Source organism: Ornithorhynchus anatinus, chromosome 16 (genome assembly GCF_004115215.2).
Source record: "Ornithorhynchus anatinus isolate Pmale09 chromosome 16, mOrnAna1.pri.v4, whole genome shotgun sequence".
Lineage (NCBI taxonomy): Eukaryota > Metazoa > Chordata > Mammalia > Monotremata > Ornithorhynchidae > Ornithorhynchus > Ornithorhynchus anatinus.
Genome location: NC_041743.1, coordinates 3965706 through 3989756, shown reverse-complemented (window position 1 = coordinate 3989756; position 24051 = coordinate 3965706). Strand labels below are relative to the sequence as shown.

Below are 24051 nucleotides of genomic sequence, written 5' to 3'. Positions count from 1 at the left end.
AGAAGATTATCAGGTTAGACTCAATCCCTGTCCCACGTGTGTCTGCAGTCTAAATAGGAGGGAGTGGGATTTAATCCCCATTTTACAGGTGAGGAAACTGAGGCACAGGGCAGTTAAGTGATTTGCCCAGAGTCACACCGTTGGGAGATCCGGGATCGGAACCCAGGTCCTCTGACTCTTTCCACTAAGACACGCTAGCAGAGGGAAAGGATTCTCCCTACCTATTCTCCCTTCTACTTGACTCTGAGCCCCATGTGGGACGGGGACTGTGTCCAACCTGATTAACTTGGGTCTCCCCCAGCACTTAGAACAGCGCTTGAGACAGATTAAGGGTTTAAATAGCATTTTTAAAAAAGGGTTGAACACTGCAAGCCTGGAACGACGAGGGTATGTACATTTTTCTTGAGGGATTGACTCATCACTCTTTCCTTTTGGTTTTCTTCAAAAAACAAAGTGAAAAAACAAATAAATGCATCAGTGGGACAGAGTTTAAATCCACAAAGAGTGGGCCATTCAAAGTTATTGTTCCCCTGCCTCCGTGTCCTCTAGATAATTTTCACGGTAGAGATAGCAATAGAGAGGCAGATCTAACCCCGGTGAATGGTGCCCTTGTGTCGTTAGATAGGTTTGCCATGACCTTAGAAAACAAACTCTCGACTCATTCGTTCTTCGATTGTAGAGGGTGGAATGACAAAGCCGGGGATGGCCAGCTGCGACGAGAGACTCTAAAATATTAAACCGAACCGTTTCTTAAATGCCCAAGGAAAGGTCCGCGACTATTTAAATGATAAATACTCAGACAGGGTCCGCACACTGTGGCACTTTATTCCATAAACAAAATAGGACCACACACACAAAATCTAACCGTTAATCAGTGGTATCGAGTGAGGGCCGACTTTATACAGGGCACTGTTCTGTTAGCAGACACGTTCCCGGCTCGTAACAAGCCCCTAACGTAGTGGATAGAGCCCAGGCCTGGGAGTCAGAAGGACCTAGGTTCTAATCCCGGCTCTGCCACTTGCTTGCTGTGTGACTTCACTTGTCAGGACCTCAGTTTCCTCGTCTGTAAAACGGGGATTAAGACCGGGAGCCCCCTACGGGACAGGGACCGGGTCCAGTCCGATTGGCCTGTACTCACCCCGGTGCTTAGTAATAATAATAATAATAATGTTGGTATTTGTTAAGCGCTTACTATGTGCAGAGCACCGTTCTAAGCGCTGGGGTAGGCACGGGGGAATCAGGTTGTCCCACGCGAGGCTCACGGTCTTCTTCCCCATTTTACAGATGAGGGAACTGAGGCCCAGAGAAGTGAGGTGACTCGCCCACAGTCACACAGCTGACAAGTGGCAGAGCCGGGGTTCGAACCCATGACCTCTGACTCCCAAGCCCGTGAGCTTTAGTACAGCGCGGACGGGGACCGTGTCCAGTCCGATTGGCCTGTCCTCACCCCAGTGCTTAGTACGGTGCCTGGCACATAGTAAGGGCTTGACAAAAACCACAATTATTATTATTAATATTATTATTAGGACTCCAAATGAGATGGGGCCTCTTACCCGCAGCCTCAACTGAAGTCACCTGAGCTTCAGATGGCTGATCCTCTGGAGTCGTTCTCCACGGGTTAGCCGTGGGTGGACGTTTCAGCTCCTGCGGTCGCAGTCGACTCTATTTGCGAAAACCTTGCTTCGAAGGTTTTTAATTTGTTTCTCCCTCTTAAATACCAACACTACTTCACTCTCTGCTCTTACCGGCAGGTGCTGCATTTGGGTTAGTGCTGACAGAGAGTCCCCCAAGTGGGAGGAATGAATTGATTAAAATCCCCCAGCAGATGGGATAGCGATGACATTTAAATGCCGTTTTTAAGAGGCCGAACGGCAGCTGATAACGTTTCCTAACCCTGGTGGCGGTCCTAAGGCTTGAAAATATTGTAGCGCCCCACTCTCTGTCTGGATCGCAGGCCGATTCCACTTGGGCCTCCCTTTTTTTTTTAATGGTATTTGTTAAGCACTGTGCCGGGCGCTGTACTAGACGCTGGGGCAGATACAAGCTGGTCAGATTGGACGCGGTCCGTGTCCCACATGGGGCTCACAGTATGAACCCCTGTTTTACAGATGAGGTCAACTGAGGCCCAGAAAAGTGAAGTAACTCGTCCCAGGTTACATGGCAGACAAGTGGCGGAATCGGGATTAGAACCCAGGTCCTTCTGACTCCCAGATCCATGCCCTATCTACTATCCAGCGCTTAGAACAGTGCTTTGCACTTAGTAAGCGCTTAACAAATACCATCATCATCATTATTATTAATCAGTAGTATTCATTGAGCGCTTACTGTGTGCAGAGCACTGTACTGAGTGGTTGGGAGAGTAGAGTTTAACACTATAACAGACACATTCCCTGCCCACAGCAAGCTTACAGTTCAGAGGGGACGACTGACATTAATATTAAATAAATAAATTACGGATCTGTACATAAGTGCTGTGGGGCTGGGGAGTGGTGAATAAAGGGAGCAAATCAGGGCAACGCGGAAGGGAGTGGGAGAAAAGGAACAGTAACGATGACTTGAAGATCTCTTTTCCAAGCTGCGTTGATAGCTCAGAGCCTAACAACCTGTATCCGCTGTCCTTGTGAGACAGGAGGGATTCATTCATTCGAGAGTATTTATTGAGCGCTCATTGGAAAGAGCCCGGGCTTTGGAGTCAGAGGTCATGGGTTCGAATCCCGGCTCTGCCACTTGTCAGCTGTGTGACTGTGGGCAAGTCACTTAACTTCTCTGGGCCTCAGTTACCTCATCTGTAAAATGGGGATGAAGACTCTGAGCCCCACGTGGGACAACCTGATTCCCCTGTGTCTACCCCAGCGCTTAGAACAGTGCTCCGCACATAGTAAGCGCTTAACAGATACCAACATTATCATTATTATTATGTGCAAAGAACTGTACTAAGCGCTTGGAATGTACAAATCAGCAATGGTGATGAGGGATGGTGAGGGATGGTGGTGCTGTCTACAGTGAAGGGAAGTTCTGGGGGAAGACAGGGTTTGGGTGGGAAGAGAAGGGATTCTGTTTTGGACGGGTTTAGTTTGAAGTGAAGTTTGAGTGCCCTCCCTCCTCACCTCCGCCAAACTAACTCTCTTCCCCTCTTCAAAGCCCTACTGAGAGCTCACCTCCTCCAAGAGGCCTTCCCACACTGAGTTTCCCCTTTTCCCTCTGCTCCCCCCTTCACCTCCCCTCAGCTAAGCCCCCTTTTCCCCCCTACTTCCCTCTGCTCCTCCTCCCTCCCTTCCCCTCCCCTCAGCACTGTGCTCGTCCGCTCATTTGTATATATTTTTATTACCCTATTTATTTTGTTAATGAGATGTACATCCCCTTGATTCTGTTGATTGCTATTGTCTTAATGAGATGTACACCCCCTTGATTCTATTTATCGCTATTGTTTTTGTCTGTCTCCCCCGATTAGACTGTAACCCCATCGATGGGCAGGGACTGTCTCTTTCTGTTGCCGATTTGTACATTCCAAGCGCTTAGTACAGTGCTCTGCACATTGTAAGCGTTCAATAAATACTATTGAATGAACGGATGAACGAAAGTGATGGCAGGGCATTCAAGTAGAGGTGTCGCGAAGGGAGGAAGAGATGCGAGGCTCAGTGAGGGAGAGAGATCAGGGCTGCCGATGTAGGCCATGGCTGTTTCTTACTTTGGCCTTTCCGCTCTGTTAGCCTAGGCCTTCCGGCTGATCCCCAATTCACCAGATGATCATGCAGTATTCTGCAGACCCGGCTGGTAGTCACTGCTTTGTTCAACATACCTCTGCCCCTATGGCTCTTTCAAGAGATGGGAGAGAGAATAACATTTTACAGTAGATGAACTATCCTGATTATCTCGCACTTAAGCGTACTGGCACATAGTAAGCACTTAAAAATGCCATAAAAAAAACTATCTGCATGTAAGACTTGGACGATTGGAAACTTTGGATCTGTATTGACGTGACAAATCTTGGGGCTTCCCATCTGCCCGTCTCTCGGTTTGGTGTCGGTGGGAGAGTGGCCACCAAAAGTTATATATTTGATGTAGAGTCACCTTAAGACAGAGGTTCACCTTACGGTAGGTCCCAATATTGTCCGAGCTGGGGAAAGATCTCCAAGGAATGTAAGGAATTAGGAAGAGACATCTGTTTGAAAAGAAAATTGCAACTGGCTCCTGTGGGCTTTGAATTAGGCTATACAAACACATTGTGGATTTCACTTCTCATGCGAAGGAGTGAAAAATCACTATTATACTAACGGGCATTAATACAGTATGAATGATGGCTAAAATCCGATGCGACTACGATAAAGGTCATTTAATTATCACCCGGCTAACTACTGTATAGAAAACTTTATCATCTTGATTATAAAAGGTTTTCTAAATAGCGATTCATTAATATCTGGAACGCCCCCCCCCCCCCCACTAAATTACTACCTTGGATTTTTTTCCCCCCCCAGAAGATTCCTTTCGGATAAACAGTAAGTATAGCCTTAACAAAGAGTGTGACCGTGTTGTTGAATCTATTGACTTTCAGTGGCAGGAAACTTAGACGTTTGGAATTAGCAAAGTTCTGAGCTAAAGGCCTATTCTGGCAAGCACAGGTTAAAACAACAATAAGAGTAAAGTGTGTTTACAAGGGCATTTAGAGGTAAAATTCCCACAGCAGCTCTACCCAGTCAACACAAACGAAAGGACCTTCCACGCTCCGAGCCACAATTTATTTGAAGTACCCCAAGTCAATACTTAAGCTCGTCTGTGATTATAGAAAAACAACTAGTTCCTTTTACTTGCATTTTGTAATCTGTCAGATACCGGTCCCGGGACCCTGTTGGTTGTGGAATGAAAGATCTCATTGTGATCCTTGGGCAACTTCAATTTTTCTGATTGCTCTTAAACCTACTATTACAAAGTTGTCCTTTCTCCAGATAATCGTAGGTGAAATCGGTGGGTAGCCAGCTCTGTCTGTCGCAGACAAACTACTTTCCCAGAGCCTCAGTTTCCTCTTGGGCCTAAATGTGCCTAATATCTAAAAAGCAAATGAGCTCAGGTAAAATCTCATTCATCCAGGCAATGTGTTCTAAGGTAAGTAATCATTCATTCATTCATTCAATCAATCGTATTTATTGAGCGCGTACTGTGTGCAAAGCACTGTATTAAGCCCTTGGGAGAGTACAGTATAACAGAGTTGGTAGACCCGTTCCCTGCCCACAAGAGCATACAGTCTAGAGGGGGAGACAGACATTAGCTACAAATATATAAATTACAGATGAGTACTTAAGTGCTGGGGGGAAGACTCACCGAGCATTTATTTAGTGGTGCCTGGCCCCTGTGGGGTAAAGAGCAAGGATTAGAAAAAGGTTCCTGATCTCCAGCGCTTAGCGTCTATCAGTTCAAATAGCCGAAAAGTAATTCACAATTGACACACTTCAATGTGGTTTTCTAATCTGTGGGCCGTTTTATAGCGCAAAGCTATCGTGGGCATCAGATTTCCTCTAAGATCCGATTCCAAATAGGATGGATAAAAAGGTTGGAGGTTCTCTCTCCTTAATTCTCCTTCTACAGCCCTAATTTTCCTTCTACGGACCCATTACGGACCTGTCATCCATTAATATATCTATGCCGCCGTTAAACCCAAAGATTCCCTTTGGTCTTCAACGGTTTCCAGTGAGAAGAAATTCCTTCTGCTTGCCGCCCATGGTGTGAGGAAGTATTTCCTTTTCTTATTTGAATCTGTCGTCTTCAGGCATCCGTGAGGAGCTTCTCATCTTGGCGTTGTGGTTATTTTTATTAGTAGTATTATTACTATTTCTTTTGTACTTAAGGGCTACTGTCAATGAGTGATATTTACTAGGCGCTTAATGTGTGCAGAGCAGTGTACTAAAGGTTTGGGAGAGTACACTACGATAGATTTGATACACACGTTCCCTGCTCGCACCTCTCCTAAGTTGCTTAGTACAGTGATATGCACACAGAAAGCGCTTAATAAATATGAATTCAATAGTATTTATTGAGCGCTTACTATGTGCAGAGCACTGTACTAAGCGCTTGGAATGAACAAGTCGGCAACAGATAGAGACGGTCCCTGCCGTTTGACGGGCTTACGGCCTAATCTGGGGAGACGGACAGATGAGAGCGATGGCAATAAATAGAGTCAAGGGGAAGAACATCTCGTAAAAACAGTGGCAACTAAATAGAATCAAGGCGATGTACATTTCATTAACAAAATAAATAGGGTAATGAATGTGAATGAATATGAATGAACAACGCACTTACCGTCTAAAGAGACTGTATTATGTGCCAAGATCTGTACTAGGTTTTGGGGTAGATAGGAGTTAATCAGATCGAACCAAGTCCCTGCCCCACACTGGGCTCGTAGTGTAAATCGAAGGGAGTAGGGTTTAATCTGCCGTCTCCCTTTCCACACTTCCTTGATTCTGTAAACAGCAATCATACCCGCTCTTGGCCTTTGTCTTTCCAGGCTGGAATCCTAACCCTTTCAGGGTTAGCTCACCTTCAGGAGCTTCTCTAGTTCATCCTAAAATGAGGTAACTAGAGTGTTGGCACTAATCCAGGTGAGGGCAGAGTACCATTTTATATAGGCGAAAACCGAGCCCTTTGGTCAATTTCGGTGCTTATTCAGATAAGACTTCTCTTCGGGTTAGAGAAACAGGAGGGCGTAGTGAAAAAAAAAAACAAAAAAAACACGGGCCTGGGAATCAGAGGACTTGGGTTCTAATTCCAGCTCCGGCCCTGCCTGCCGTGTGACCTCGGGTGGGTACCGGAGAATCAGGTTGGACTCGGTCCATGTCGTACATGGGGCTCACAGTCAGAATCCCCATTTTACAGATGAGGTAAAGGAGGTACAGAGAAGTGAAGTGGTTTGCCCGAGGTCACACGGCAGATCATCTGTGGTGATCAGAGGGAGCCGGGGGGGCGGTCCAACACGGCATTTGGAAAACCTCTTGGTCCTTGCCCCAATGCCCAAACCGGTTCACTCCAGGTTAAGATCCCTGGTAGTGCCAGGCGCCCGGTCCACCCTATCGGGCCCTGCCAACCTTGGCCCCGGAGCCAAGGTCGGCACAGCCGCCGTTTTGGCTGGCGGAGCAGAAACGAGGCTGCGGTGTGCTCGGAATGTTATTAGTAAGCAATTTCTCCTGAGGGCCGAGATACAAAGTCCCTCGGCTTGCACATTCACGATAGGAACAGAAATGGAAAGGGAGGGTGAATTATTTATCCGAGCCATTTCATCTCCGCGGAGAAGAGTCACCCCCTGGTCAGATCCCTTTAGGAAGTCCCTTTTTTATTGGCCACCAAATTCCCCAAGCCGTATCAAGCGATTCCTGAAAGGAACTCCGGCGCCGTGGCGCATTCCGAGGGAAATTCGTGCAATTGTATCTGTCGAGCGCTTACTGTGTGCAAAGTACCGTACTAAGTGCTTGGGAGAGTGCAAGAACGAAGGGATTTTCCCTGCCCACAATGAGCTCACAGTCTAGAGGTAAAGGGCTGTAAATGTCACTCGCATAATCAGTGATATTTTTTGAGCACTTAATGGGCGCAGAGCACTCTACTAAGCGCTTGGGAGAGTGGCCTAGAGGACGGAACACGGGACTTGGGAGTCAGAGGACCCGGTTCTCCGCCACGTACCTGTCGGTCGTATTTATTGAGCGTTTACTGTGTGCAGAGCACTGTACTAAGTGCTTGGGAGAGTACAGGGAAATAGACACGTTCCCTGCCCTAAGCGCTTAGTACAGTGCTCTGCACACAGAAGAGCTCAGTGAATACGATTGAATGAACAACGAGCTTACAGTTTAGAGCACTGTGTCCGGTGTTCGAAGCACAGTAAGCGCTTAATCCTACGATTATCATCATCACAGTGTGACAGAATCGGTAGACACGTTTCCTGCCCGCGAGGAGCTTCCGGTCTAGAGAGCCTGTGAACGTACTGTAGCATTAGTGGACCCGATGCCTGCCCTCAAGGAGCTTCGATTCTAGGGGCCTCATGGTCCTCACCTCCATCTCAAGGTCCGTGATGAGCCCCTGGGTTCTAATCCCGGCCCTGCCATTTGTCCGCTGTATGACCTTGGCCAAGTCGCTTCACTTCCCCAGGCCTCAGTTCCCTCACCTGTAGGATGGAGGCCGTCCTTAATATAATAATAATGTTGGTATTTAAGCGCTTACTATACGCAGAGCACCGTTCTGAGCGCTGGGGGAGATACAGGGTAATCGGGTTGTCCCACATGAGACTCACAGTTGATCCCCCTTTTACAGATGAGGGAACTGAGGCACAGAGAAGTGAAGTGACTTGCCCACAGTCACACAGCCGACAGGTGGCAGAGCCGGGATTCGAACCCATGAACTCCGAGTCCCAAGTCCGGGCTCTTTCCACTGAGCCACGCTGCTTCTCTGACTGATACGCCCCCGACAAAGGAAACTGGAAAAACGCTGCCGACTGGACTTGAAAATCGGATCTCTTTCCCTTTAATAATAATAATAATAATAATAATAATATTGGTATTTGTTAAGCACTTACTATGTGCAGAGCACCGTTCTGAGCGGCTGGGGGAGATACAGGGTAATCAGGTTGTCCCACATGAGACTCACAGTTGATCCCCATTTTACAGATGAGGGAACTGAGGCACAGAGAAGTGAAGTGACTTGCCCACAGTCACACAGCCGACAGGTGGCAGAGCCGGGATTCGAACCCATGAACTCCGAGTCCCAAGTCCGGGCTCTTTCCACTGAGCCACGCTGCTTCTCTGACTGATACGCCCCCGATAAAGGAAACTAGAAAAACGCTGCCGTCTGGACTTGAAAACCGCATCTCTTTCCCTTTAATAATAATAATAATAATGATAATGATAATAATATTGGTATTTGTTAAGCGCTTACTATGTGCAGAGCACTGTTCTAAGCGCTGGGATAGACACAAGGTAATCAGGTTGTCCCACGTGGAGCTCACAGTCTTAATCCCCATTTTCCAGATGAGGGAACTGAGGCACAGAGAAGTGAAGTGACTTGCCCAAGGTCACACAGCCGACAAGTGGCAGAGCCGGGATTCGAACCCATGACCTCTGTCTCCGAAGCCCGTGCTCTTTCCACTCAGCCACGCTGCTTAATAATGACAAGTGGGGTGTGGGTTAAGCGATATGTGCCTAACACTGTAAAAAGCACCGGGGTAGTTACGGTGCCCGACCCGCAGGGTGCTCACAGTCTAAGTAGGAGGGAGACCAGGTACTGAGTCCCCACTTTACAGATGAGGAAACTGAGGCCCAGAGCGATTAAGTGACTTGTCTGCATTCACACGCTAGGCAAGGGATGGAGCCGGGAGTAGAATCCTCTGACTCCTAGGCCTGAGCTCTTCCCATTGGGTCAAGCTGCTTCTCAGAAATCGGTATTTTAATAAACTTTTAAGACAAGCAGCAAGCAGCGCGTCTAGTGGTTCGACGATAATAATAAGGTCGGTATTTGTTAAACGCTTCCTATGCGCAGAGCACCGTTCTGAGCGCTGGGGGAGATCCAGGGTAATCAGGTTGTCCCACGTGAGGCTCACAGTCTTAATCCCCATTTTCCAGATGAGGTCACTGAGGCACAGAGAAGTGAAGTGACTTGCCCACAGTCACACAGAGGACAGGTGGCAGAGCAGGGATGGGTCTGAGAGGCCTGATGACCTGGGTTCTAATTCCGGCTCCGCCGTTTGTCCGCTGTGTGTCCTTGGGCAAGCCACTTAACTTCTCTGTGCCTCAGCTACCTCATCCATAAAATGGGGATTAAGACTGTAAGCCCCATGTGAGGCGTGGATTGTGTCCAACCTGATTAGTTTGTATTTATCCCAGGGCGTAGAACATTTCCTGGCACACGGTAAGCACTTAACAAATACCGTAAAAAAAAGACAAATCCGTATTGTGCTAACTCCATCGTTCTGAATTTCACTTAGGCCTTCATAATAAATATTTTCTTGGCATGGCAAGCCTTCCAATATATTATCTGCTATTGAAGGGCAATATTAATGCCACCCAAAGCAATTTAGTATTTGAAACCCTAATTAACTCAAAGAGATAATCAACAGTCTAATGGATTGGATTGGGCAGCACGTATCAGTGTTCTTATTCAAGTGGATTTATTAGACGTCCCTTTTGGGTGGCCTTGTCATTCCGGGACGGTGCGTTTTACCAATATAGCTCACAAATAAATTTTAATTGAGAAACAGTGGCGGCTTGCCAGAAGTGAGTTCTCTCTTCATTCCCCCCCCCCCCCCCCCCCCCCCCCCCGTGAGTGGAAGGCTTTTCATTTTGTGAACGTTCTACTCTGTGAGGCAAGAGAAAGATGCTAATAACTCAGGAGGTAAAATTATACACTTGCCGTTCATCCTGTTTGCATAATATGTTCGGGAGTATTAATTCTCAAAATCTCAGGAGTCTTTGTGTTTTTAAAATGTCAGGTGTAGGGTACCCGCAGAGGGTAAGGCTTACGGTGCTGGATGCTGGAAATATCGCATTCACCAGGCCACACAGCCCAACCTGATCATTTCACACCCCATTTTTGAGTTCATTCGTGGCCCCTTGAGCTGCGAGCATTTATCCAGAAGGCCCTAGGAGCTCTCTCAGTTTTGCTCTCCAGTCTTTGTGTTTCCTTCCCAGGTCCCGGTGAACCCAGGGGATGCTTCCGGGCAACAGGATTCCTCGATAGGAGTCGAGACAGAAGGAGGCTTAGATGCTTAAGAGCGTGGCTCAGTGGAAAGAGCCCGGGCTTGGGAGTCAGACGGCATGGGTTCGAATCCCGGCTCTGCCTCTTGTCAGCTGTGTGACTGTGGGCAAGTCACGTAACTTCTCTGTGCCCCAGTTACCTCATCTGGAAAATGGGGATTAACCGTGAGCCTCACCTGGGACAGCATGATTACCCTGTATCTATCCCAGCGCTTAGATCAGTGCTCTGCGCATAGTAAGTGCTTAACAAATACCAACATTATTATTATTATTTTAAAAAAAGACAACCGGTGCGTAGCCATGCCGAGCAGGGGAAGGAGTCGCTCAGAAACTCATGCGTCCACTCTAAAGCCTCGTGGTTTTCAGTAAAAAATGATCAATTGAGCTGAAGTGTTCGAGTCAGTGACTCAGGCCATCTACCTCTTCCGCGCTCTTTTGGTTGTATTTTCCCAGTCAAAGCAGCGTAGAAGATATAGACTGTCAGCTCGCTACGGGCAGGGAATATATCTGTTAATTCTGTTGTATTGTACTCTCCCAAGTACTCCGGTACAGTGATCTACAGTCATCACTCATTCATATTTACTGAGCACTTACTGTGTGCAGAGCACCGTACTAAGCACTTGCAAGAGGACTATATAGCAGACGTATTCCCTGCCCACAGCGAGTCTGCACATAGTAAGCGCTCAATGAATACCAATGTTTGATTGATTGATGTGAATTGGTGGCTACCAGTTCCACTGCTGTTGGTAGGGGTGGGATTTAGAACGTAAATCCCTCACCTTGATCATTTTGGTTTTCTTATATGTCCAACATAGCTATCTATGTTGGCGGGTCTTCTTTGAGCACACGTATCTCGGTTAAACTTGGTTAGACACCTATCTTTTCGGCCTGGCAGGGGGCCCAGGGAGGGAGAGCGAGAGAAGGATTTTTCAATTCATTTTTAAGGTTCAATTGATCAGTCATTCAGTTTGTTGAGCACTCCCTGGGTGCAGAGCACTGTAGTGAGGGCTCGGGAGCGAATAGTACGGGTTGGTATCAATAAATCTATGGTATTTATTGAGCGCTTTCTAATAATAATCACTCCATCGTATTTATTGAGTGCTTACTGTGTGCAGAACATTGCCCTAACTGCCTGGAAGAGCGCAGTATAACAGAAAAAATAATAATGATAGTATTTATTAAACGCTTACTATGCGCTTGACATAGCTACCCTAAGCACTGACCAAAATCAACTGGTGCGTAGCCAATCCGAGCAGGGGAAGGAGTCGTTCGAAAGTCAAGATAATTCAAGATATTATTCAAGATAATCAGGTTAGACAAAGTCCCTGTCCCACATGGGGCTCACACTCTTACTAAGAGGGGGTGGGATTTAATCCACATTTTAAAGATGAAGAAACCGAAGCACGGAGAAGTCAGTGACTTGCCCAGGGTCACACAGAAGGCAAGTGGTGGAGCTGAGATTAGAACCCGGGTCCTCTGGCTCCCTGGCTTGTACTCTTTCCACTATGCCACGCAGCTTCCCTTTTTGCAAGGAACTGTACTAAGTAGTGAAATGTCAGTAATGATGAATGTCAATTTGAATATGAATGTCTTTGATGACGCCTTTAAGAAAAGTCAGTGCTAAGTCACTTGGTTAAACAGCTGTTATTTTATTATTGACAAGCAATATCTGGAAAAAAATAAACCCTCGCAAAGTTTCCTAAGCGATGAGAAAGTAGGGAAAAAAAGAGATAAGACAGTAAAGCCGATGGAAAGAAAATGGAATTTTTCAAGGGTGCAGATTTGATGGTTCAGGTTGAAAGTAAGAATTTTCGATTCTATTAAGAAGAGAAAATGTACTTTCTCCCCTGGATAAGTGAGCTTACTTAGTGTAACTGCCACTGACCAGATTTATTTCTATTTTGATCTGGGATCATTAAAGCATACCAGACCAAATGCCATCTAACAATAAAGACCTGGTAATAGAATTAAGTTGCTTCCCAAGAACAAACAGTTCCTTCACATGTTTAAAAAAAAAAGAACGGGTTCGGTTGTCAGACACCCGTATTAAAACTGAAAATGAATTAGTGGACAAATATTAATGTGTTGATGAAGTTAGAACCTACATCTGTGTGCTAGAGAAGCAGCGTGACTCAGTGGAAAGAGCCCGGGCTTGGGAGTCAGAGGTCATGGGTTTGAATCCTGGCTCTGCCGCTTGTCAGCTGTGTGACTGTGGGCAAGTCACTTCACTTCTCTGTGCCTCAGTTACCTCATCTGTAAAATGGGGATTAACCGTGAGCCTCATGTGGGCAAGTCACTTAACTTCTCTGTGCCTCAGTTACCTCATCTGTAAAATGGGGATTAACCGTGAGCCTCACGTGGGGCAACCCGATTACCCTGTATCTACCCCAGTACCTAGAACAGTGCTCTGCACATAGTAAGCGCTTAACAGATACCAACGTTATTATTATTATTAATCCCGGCTGTCTGCCGTGTGACCTTGGGCAAGTCATTTAACTTCTCTGTGCCTCAGTTACCTCATCTGTAAAATGGGGCTGAAGACTGTGAGCCCCACGTGGGACAACCTGATTACCTTGTATCTACCCCAGTGCTTAGAACAGGGCCTGGCACGTAGTAAGCGCTTAACAAATGCCATCATTAGTATAATTATTATTAGAAGTTCTTGGAAAGATTCAGCAGGTCATCAATAGAACTGAAAATGAATTAGTGGGCAAATAGTAATGTGTTGATGAAGTTAGAACCTACATCTGTGTGCTAGAGAAGCAGCGTGGCTCAGTGGAAAGAGCGCGGGCTTGGGAATCAGGGGACGTGGGTTCCCAGAATCTGGTTTCCTCCTTGCTCCCTCGTTTCTGACCCCCAAACCTGTGTTCTATCCATTAGGCCATGCTGCGTCCCCAGTATTTAGGACAATTCTCTGCAGCCAGGAGATGCTGCCCCTCTCGGGATGGCAACTGGAGAGTTTCCAGTACTCTACCGGTCTCGGCTACGGGTCAAGCAGAGTCATTCCCATTCCATTCCCGGCTTGGCCAGTGGCTAGTGAGTGGAAGGCCATCTGCTAAAGGTCAAAACTCACCCGTACTGGGCAACAGAAGCGTGAGAGTCGAGGGCGAAGGCTCAGGTTTGCTGCGTGGAAGGCGACAATGGCGGCTCAGTGGAAAGAGCCTGGGCTTGGGAGCCAGAGGTCATGGGTTCGACTCCCGGCTCTGCCACTTGGCAGCTGTGTGACTGTGGGCAAGTCACTTCACTTCTCTGGGCCTCAGTTACCTCATCTGTCAAATGGGGAATAACTGTGAGCCTCACGTGGGACGACCCGATTACCCTGGCTCTACTCCAGTGCTTAGAACAGTGCTCTGCACATAGTAAGCGCTTAACAAATACCAACATTATTATTATTATTAGTCCACTTGCGTATTTTCACCAAGAAAACTCTATGGTTACACGACCATAACGATTGCAGATGGAGAATGGGGCGTTCTGGGAGACGTGTGTCCATGGAGTCTCCATGAGTCGGAGATGACCCTACAGCATAAAACAAGACCGTACTAAGGTGCCGGGGTGGATACGAGATAAGAAATCACAGTCTAAACAGGAGGGAGAACAGGTACTGAACCCCCATCTTGCAGATAGGGAACTGAGGCACAGAGAAGTTAAGTGAATTACCCAAGGACCCACAGCAGATAAAGGGCGGAGCGAGGATTAGAACCCAGATCTTCTGACTTTCAGGTCTAGGCTCTTTCCACCAGGCCACGCCGTTTCTCAACCTCTGGTAATGCAGCTTCTGGCTCCTTAAATCTATAGGATTTAAGGCAACTAGAATCTCTGTTTGGGATTACGGGGGACAGGAACTGTGTGCAAATGGATTATCTTCATTCATTCATTCATTCAGTTGTATTTATTGAGCACTTACCGTGTGCAGAACACTGCACTAAGCGCTTGAGGAAGTACAACAATAAACCGACACATTCCCTGCCCACAACGAGCTGGCGGACTAGAGGGAATCTTGAATCTACCCCAGTGCACGGCACATAGTATTAGACCGTAAGCCGGTCAAAGGGCAGGGACTGTCTCTATCCGTTACGCATTTGTACATTCCAAGCGCTTAGTACAGTGCTCTGCACGTAGTAAGCGCTCAATTGATACTATCGAATGAAATGCCACGGTCATCATTATTATATCATATGCCAGTTTCAAAGAAATAATTGTATTTTGCCTCATCCTCATTTTTATACGTCAGTATAGATTTATGCCGTCCTTTGTGCCTAGTTTCTGCTCAAATATTGAATAACATGCTTGAAAGCAAGTAAGATAGATTTCCCCAATTTTTTACGGCGAAGAAGAATTTCGGGGTCATTATTTACATTTTCCAGCCCCTCATGAGTCACGATGAGATTTTCAATCAGCCGGGAGCCCATTATTGGTTGAAGAAGCAAGCGGATCGATAACAGGCAGCAGTTACTCTATCATGCTGTCTCTGGACGCCTAATGGAAAAGACAGGATTGAGTTGTTCGAGTGTCTCACCTGAAATAACACTTAATTATCTCCCCCTTCAGTTTTATAAATTTATATTAGAGTTAATTCCGATTTAATGAAAAGTGAGACGCGGAGCCTGTCAGAGTTCATAAGCCGGATGCTCTCATGATTCTCGTATATGTAAACAGTCCACGTGGCCTCCAAAGATAATGCGAGACGGGCACTTGACGCCAGCTTTCTCGTGCCTCATTCACTTCTGACTGGTTAAATAACAAGTAGGACTGGTTTGGGGGGCGGGAAGCTTTGTTTTATCAATATATTTACGCTAACCGTGAGGTTAGTTGGAATAGGAGGAAAAGCACCCTTTTAGAGAGAAAATCACAGAAAATCAGGCCCCGATAAAGAGGCCCAGTGGGGAACCTCGGTTGTGACCTCCGTGGTTCAGCTCTGACTGACCCAATACGAAGACGGGACCGAGATTATAAAGCCGCAGCCTTTAAGGCAGGTGGCTTTGGTCGATTCAAAGCGGAAAAGCTGCTTGAATGTCAACTCCGGTGGAGGATTTTTGACGTATCGGAGGAGAGAGTTTGAAGTCCTTGTAGAGAGTGCTTTTTCGGATGAGCCAAAGGAGAAAAAGTGAATGAGGGTGGGCAGCGGGGTCTGAGTGGAAAGAGCACGGAACTAGGGATCAGGAGACCCCCGTAAAATGGGGATCATCATCCTCAGTGGTATTTAGTGATTGCTTGCTGTGTGCAGAGCACTGTACTAAACACTTGGGATAATCCAATACAACAGAGTTGGTAGACACATTCCCTGCCCACGAGGAGCTTACAGTCTAGAGGGAGAGACAGACGTTAATATAAATAAATCATTTATAATATATATGAAATAAAATACCGGTTCTCCCTTCGCCTTAGATAGTGAGCCTCATGTGAGACAGATATTGGGTCTGATCAAACTACCTTGTACCTCCCCCAGTTCTTGGTCAATAGTAAACATTTCATAGATACCGTTGTAATCATTTTATATTGGTACTATCAATGCTATTTCTGCAACTATTTCCCTGACAGTACAAAGCTTTAGTGGTTGTGCTCATTTCAAAATTGTGTATTTATCAAAGAAAGCATTGGGTTTTCCTACAGTATGGGGGTCGCATTCTTGGGGAACCCAACGTTAAGGAAAAATTACGCTGCAGTACCCACCGATCCCAGCTCTGCCACGCGTCTGCTGTGTGACCTTGGACAAGACACTTCACTTCGTGCCTCAGTTACCTCATTTGTAAAATGAGGATGAGTGGGAGGCGCATGAGAGACAGGGACTGTGCCCAAACCTGATTACCTTGTATCTACCCCAGTGCTTAGAACAGCGCGAGGCACATAATAAGTGTTTAACAAGTACCGTAATTACTGTTGTTATTCTTTTAGCCAATGCTGATCAAAACCCGTAGTTCCGAAACCTCATCGTGCTGCATCTAGAGAGGCTCGTGTTATCCGAAGTGCGTTCCCTAATTTTACCGTCGTGCCGAAGCCAGAGCATGCGGTGAAAAATGCAGGCCGCAGCAGAACTGAGTGTACATTCGTTTCTCATCCCTCATTCCCTGCCTTATAGCCTATTTTTAGTTGCTTCTGGCCACTGGGTCATTGCTAATCTTCCTGACTGCTAATATGGTTACCTTTGGGGGTAGATAAGACTACTTTATCAGGAATTAAGCCAATGAACTAGGATAAAGAGCAAGTGACTCGCTGCAGATTTCCACTCCAGAGATGACTACGGTTTTCGATTAGTCAGGACTCATTCATTCAGTCGTATCTATTGAGCGCTTGCTGTGTGCAAAGCAGTGTGCTAAGCGCTTGGGAGAGTACAACATAACAGATACATTCCCTGCCTATGTTCTCCAACGTAGAGGCATAGAAAGAAGATTTAGTCGCCCACTGTGGTTGCATTGGAGTTCCCTTTCCAGACAAGATGATTTCAGCCCTTAATTATCTTTTGTCTTTACTTTTTTTTTGAAAATCATGATTCTGTTTGGCTGCAATTGTGTCAACGTGGGAAAATCGAACTGCCAAGGACTCAGAGTCCACCGTCCTTATCAGTCATAGTGCTTTAGTGAGAAATGAAGAAGGTAAAACTACGGGATCAGTTTGGAGCCAGGAAACTCCCAGTTTGTGGGGGGGATGGAGTTGAAATTCAGCAACTTTTCTCTGCCGCAGTTGAATGCGATTACCAAGAATGCAAGGCTTAGCCTAGAATATTTTATCATTCTCATGGTACCACCAAAAAAGTGGAATTCTTCAATAGACTCATGTGCCCCAAGTGGGACAGGGGCTAATTTAATAATAATAATCATTCATTCGTTCGTATTTATTGAGCACTTACTGTGCGCAGAACACTGCACTAAGCGCTTGAGGAAGTACAATACAACAATAAACCGACACATTCCCTGCCCACAACGAGCTTTACTCGTTAAGCACTTACTATGTGCCACTCACTGTTCTAAGCACTGAGGTAAATACCAGTTAATCAAGTTGGACACTGTCCCTGTCCCACATTGAGCTCACTCACACTCTTAATCGCCGTTTTTTACAAATGAGGCGACTGAGGCACAGAGAAGTTAAGTGACTTGCCCAAGGTCATTCAGCAGACACGTGGCAGAGCTGGGATTAGAACCCAGGTCCTTCTGACTCCCAGGCCCGTGCGCTATCCACTAAGATGTGCTACTATGTCCAACCTGATTAACTTGGGTCCACCTCAGCACTGAGAAGATCGTTTGACACATCGTAAGGGCTTAGCAAATACAATAATAGTAATGATAATAATGATCTTTAAATGCGGTTTGCGAGTGGCTTAAAAAAAGATTTAGAGCGTTCTTGGCCCCTTTGAGATTTAGAGGTCGCTCTGTATGCTGCTATTCTCCTTTTTACTGCAATATAACCTGAGCAGAATTTTTAGTAGTTCCTCTTACTTATGACAGACTGCACAATATCCAAACATTTGACTTGGTGTGTGGTGGATGCAGGGGAGACAATCCGGGAGAAGAGAGGAATCTGGTAGAGACTAATGAACAACAGGACCCTGAACGTAAACAATAACTGTGCTACTCTAAATAGCCTCTCAATTTTCACCGTGACCTAGATTTTCAAGGCTGCAATTGCAGTTATATTTAATTTGTGAAGAATCTAAGGAAGTTGTAGTACATGAGGATTTTTTTTTTTAACAGGGTTTTGTAATTATGCATGTTTCTAGTTATCGGGATGCTCTAGGCTTTTCCCTAGGGATTTTTTAAAAAGCAGATTGGTCTCCTCGCTGTCTGGAACAGTGTTACCCAAACTATTCCAGACAGCGAGGAGACCAATCTACTGTTTCAAAAATTCCTCTTGAAGCAGGGGAATGGGCTAAATGACCTTTAGAAGACCTAATCCAGCCCCAGTTGGAATTCCCAGTTGAGTTCCATAAGCATTCATGAGATTTCCCAGTTTGTAAAATATCAGAGTTTTGTGTCAGAAAGAACAGTACCGGTTAAAGAGAAAGCCTAAGTTCTGAAAGGAGGAACTAAATAGCATATTCTGCATGTGATATTCTTTACTACCAATATCTCTATTGCCAATAATACCCTAACAAGAGAACGGAAAGCAGAAAAGTAGATTCAGACCTGAATGAGTGAACTCCCATTTGGCTGTGGGAGAGTGATGTTGGAATAAAGGACATTTCTTTGCTGAAATGAACAGTTAACAAAAGCGTGAAGATTTACTTGTCACATGGGGTCACTAAACACTAATCAGTCAAATTATTTGAAACAGATATAGAGTAAATTTTTATCTAAGATCATTTCATCTGCTAATATTCTTCTTTCTAATTAATAGTTAATCTTTCATAATGCCGCTGAAATGAACTGTGATGAGATACCTAAACATACTATTAGATTTTAATAATTGATTCTTTTACTTAACCTGTGGAGGTAATCTGAAGCTCCTTTTCTCTACTTAATAACTTCCTTCATTTCAGAATAAAAACTTAAGGGAGAAAGCCATGGGAGATGTTACCTGTTCAAAGATCAGTTTTTGCTGTGGCTGAGAGATCACGCTAACTAACGTCAGACTGTTTGCGTTGGTCGGAGATGTTGGTTCACGTAGAAATGTATCTTCTTGTTGCCTTAGGTCACACCGACTTTGACTCTCCTGCAGTCAGTCAGTCAATCAGTGGGGTTTATTGAGTTTCTTACCAGGTGCAGAACACTGTATTAAGCACTTGGGAGAGTATGATGTAAATAGGGAGGAATTTTGCCCCCGTGGTGAACGACTTGCCTTCCTTTCCCAGAAATTAGAACATGCCCCCAGCCCCAAAGAAATCAGATCAGCTTGAAGGGAATCAGGCAGGAACCTAAAAAATTCGGTAAAGCCAAACATCTCTTTTCTGTCTCAGATTTTCAAATCTCCCTTCTGGATCACCTCTGCATTTAGATTTGTACCCTTCAGTCACTTGATCTTCACGCCACCCAGCATTCTTCTAAGCGGTTGGGGGGTACATGAAAGTTGAAAGAGACGATCCACACGGAGTTTACGGACTTAACAAATATCACAATTATTATTGTTGTTGTTAGTGGTAATGATAATGATATTAATCCTTTTTAAGTTTCCCTATCTTAAATAAATAGAAATCATCCTAAGGAATCTAGTTTGACCGCATGAATTTCCAAATTGCCATTTACTGAGAAGCCTGAGTGTAATACTTAACGCCTCCAAAGAGTATGAAGCGTGTCTTTGACATATATGAATGGAATGAGATTTTATGATCATCCTCCTTTAAGGAGCATCAGTGTGTTATGTCCTGCTGCTAAGATGACAATAATCACTTGCATGTAGGATTTTCTAAAATATGAATGAACACGATGAGGCAAGTTGTGTATCTTTGTCGGTCGTTCATTATCAGATACCACCAAATCGGATCATTTTTAACGAGGGATTGAGGTTCCTATTGTCCATATAAAATGCAGTCTAATAAATATCCCTGAGGTGGTCAGATGTTTTGTTCCCCAATCTGATCCAGCCAAATATAATCACTATTTTACCAATTACTTAAAATGGAATTAACCCAGGATTCATTCGCTCATTCAGTCGTATGTATTGAGCGCTAACTGTGTGCAAAGCAAAGCATAGTAGAACTGAACAGTACAAAAGCACGGTCAGAAAACATGAAATTTCCTCAGCTGCCATTTTCAGAAGCTGTCACGTGGGTCCCAGAAGGGAGGAAGGAATTTGGGGTGGTACCGCCTGATGGATTTCAGCCTGCATGAGTCCGTTTCAAAAGGTAGTCATGTACGTAAGAAATAATCGGGTTATGTTTCACAGGAAATAGCCCGCCACCTTCGCCCCGGGACCCTCCGAGCCACTTTCGGCAAGACCAAGATTCAGAACGCGGTCCACTGCACCGACCTCCCTGAGGATGGGCTCCTGGAGGTAAAGTACCCCGTTTCGGTTTCCCCTTCCTGCCATTTTGAACTGCACCGTGGCCTAGTGGAAAGAGCCCAGGCCTGGGAAACAGAGGACCGAGGACCCGGGTTCTAATCCCTGCCCTGCCACTTGCCTGTTGGGTGACCTCGGGCAAGTCACTTAAAGCTTCTCTAGGCCTCAGTTTTCTTCTCTCTAAAATGGGGATTCCAAACCTGTTCTCCTTCCTACCTAGACCGTGAGCCCCATTTGGGACAGGGACTGTGATCAACCGCATTGATTTTGTATCTGCTCCAGTGCTCAGTACAGTGCTTGGTACATAATAAGCTCTTAACAAATACCAAAATTATCATTATTAGTAGTAGAAAAGTGGTTTACGCCCTCTGTATTGCTGTCTGACAAATGTAGAGGACCTCCTTATGAGGCCCCGTGGATAATTGGCCTTTTCAAGCTGAGATTGTGCCCCCGGCCTGTCAAAGTAATTCAACTGCTCACATTAAGTTCCTCTGCTGGAAGTAGTGCATTTGTGTTAAGTTTCCCGGAGGATCAGTGAATGCCCGTTGGGTAAAAAAAAAAAAAAAAGAAAAAGTACTTTGCCAAATAATACTGCCTCCTCAAGTTGCAAGCCGTGTCATATCCCAGGTGAAATTGAGAAGTAAAGCCAAGTAAATAATAAACTAGTGCCAGCTGGGAAGAAAGATGCTATCACGCTTCTACTTCTTTGCCCACAAAGTTCTGCATCCTCTAAATCAATCAGTCAATCGGTGATATTTATCGAGCCCTATGTGCAGAGCACTGTGCTAAGCACTTGGGGGAGTTCAGTGTGAGAAGCAGCAAGGCTCAGTGCAGAGAGCACCGGCTTGGGAGTCAGAGGTCGTGGGTTCTAATCCCGGCTCCGCCGCTTAGCTGCGTGACTTTGGGCAAGTCACTTAGTTTCTCTGCGCCTCAGTTACCTCATCTGTAAAATGGGGATTAAAACCGTGAGCCCCACGTCGGGCAACCTGATGACCTTGAATCTACCCCAGCGCTTAAAACAGTGCTTGGCACATAGTAAGCGCTTAACAAAGACCATCATCATCATTATTATTATTACAATACAACAATTGGCAGATACGTTCCCTGCCCGTAGCAAGCTTACAGGCTAGAATGGGAGGGGGTCGTTAATATGAATAAATGTGATTTATAATATATAATTTAAAGATAGGGACGTAAGTGCAGTGGGGTTGGGACAAATATCAAATGTCCAAAAGGCGCAGCTCCAAGCGTGTCGATTTATATCCAGATGAGGAATTTAGGGGCCCCCAAACTGTTACCGAACAGAGACCTACTCGTGAAACCGAGCCACCGGCCTGACAAATCTGAGATGTGAGTGAATCTTCAAGAAACCTCGACCCCGTTCCAAACTAAATCCAGTAGATATTCATCAAAGTCCTTGTTCAACACTCGTTTTCAAGCCAAACGTTCAGAAAGATTGACTGAGTGTTCAAAGCCTGCCAGGTTCAACATCCTTGGAAACTTCGCTGCCCATTTATATATCAGGACCCGTATTCTAATCCCGGCTCCACCACTTGTCTGCCGTGTGACCCGGGGCGAGTCACTTCACTTCTCTGGGCCTCGGTAACTTCATCTGGAAGACTGTGAACCCCATGTGGGACGGGGACGGTGTCCGACCCGATGTGCTCGTATCTACCCCTGCCCTCAGTACAGTGCTGGGCGCATAGTAAGCGCTTAGCACAATTATTATTATTATATCAGCGTGACTTAGATTAATCAAGGCACCCAAAGACCATCGGCCTTCCCTGGGCTCTGCCGCTGGCGTGTGTAGGTGATCTTGCTTAAATCATTTCACCTTTCTATGCCTTGCTGTCTTTAGCTCCAAAATGGAATCAATAATGCTGACCCATCTCAAGGATCCTTTCTTTGTTAAGGATTAACTCGATGACCATAAAGTACTTAGAAACCAAGAGCCGCCTGTTAAATGCATACTAAGGGTTATGGCCACAGCCATTCAGGGTAAATTGTCTGCTTCTGGAGGAATTGAAATAAATACAGGGAGGGCCTGTGACAAACTGATCCAGACAGACACCTTCAGCATAAGAGACGTAAAAGATATCCGTGGTTTGGATGTCTCTGCCCTTGGATCTGGGACCTTTGGACATTTGATGTTCTCCCCACCCTCAACCCACAGAACTTAGATCCATATCTTTAAATGATACATTATAAATTATTCATATCAGCAACTGTCTCCCCATCTAGACTGTAAGCTCGTTACGGGCAGGGTATGTGTCGGCTCATTCTTAGAACACTTAGAACGGTGCTCTGCACATAGTAAATGCTTAAAATTCTTGATGGCATCTGTTAAGTTTTTACTACGTGCCAGGTACCGTGCTCAGTCCCGAGGTAGGTACGAGGAAATTGGGTAGGACGCGGTCCCTGGCCCACGTGGGACTCACGGTCTCAGTCCCCACTTTACAGATGAGGCCCAGAGAAGTGAAGTGACTCGCCCAAAGTCACCCAGCGGCCAAGTGGCCGACAGGATTAGGGCCCAGGTCCTTCTGACTCCCTGGCCCGTGCTCTATCCGTTAGGCCACATCGCTTCTCTCAATAAATGCCATTGATTGATTGATTGATTCAGTGATTAAAGAGCGGACAGTCAGGCTTCCACTTCTTCCCTTTCACCTCTTCCCAGCTATCTTCAGTTAATGAAATCATCAATCAGTGGGATTTAGTACTGTACTGAGCACTTGGGAGAGTGAATCCATACAAAAGACATGATTCTTACCCTCAGGGTACTTATAATACGAGAGACAGGCGGATGTGAATTATTCACAGATAGAGGGAGAGGGAAGAATAAGGATTCAGAAGGAATAGAAAATTCAACAGAGAAGCAGCCTGACTTCGCGGCTAGAGCCCGGGCCTGGAGTTAGAACCCAGGTCCTTATCCCGGCCGCGCCACTTGTCTGCTTCGTAATCTTGGGCAAGTCACTCAACTTCTCTATGCCTCAGTTACCTCACTGGTAAAATAATAATAATGATGATGGTATTTGCTAAGCGCTTACTAGGTGCCAAGCACTGTTTGAAGCACTGAGGTAGATCCAGGGTGATCAGGTTGTCCCACATGGAGCTCAGTCTTAATCCCCATTTTACAGACGAGGTAACTGAGGCACTCGAAGTTAAGTGACTTGCCCAAAATCACACAGCTGATAAGTGGCGGAGCCGGGATTAGAACCCACAACCTCCGACTCCCAAACCCGTGCTTTTGCCACTAAGCCATGCTGCTTTTATGGAGAAGCATTTTCTGTGGGAAATGGAGATTAAGACTGTGAGCCCCATGTGAGTCAGGGATGGTTTCCAACCTGGTTAGCTTGTATCTACCCCACTGCTTAGTACAGTTCCTGCCACATAATGAGCGCTT

At 45.8% G+C, this 24051-nt stretch overlaps 1 protein-coding gene across 3 annotated transcripts in view; it reads left to right on the top strand.

Annotated features, from left to right (window-relative positions):
- NME7 (NME/NM23 family member 7) overlaps positions 1–24051 on the top strand; it is a 146027-nt gene that overhangs the window by 93840 nt on the left and 28136 nt on the right. For all 3 annotated transcript variants that reach the window (XM_001514197.5, XM_007668860.3, XM_007668861.4), the window contains one exon: positions 20538–20645. In XM_001514197.5, coding sequence (XP_001514247.2) covers positions 20538–20645 — 108 coding nt within the window. The remainder of the gene's footprint in view (positions 1–20537; positions 20646–24051) is intronic.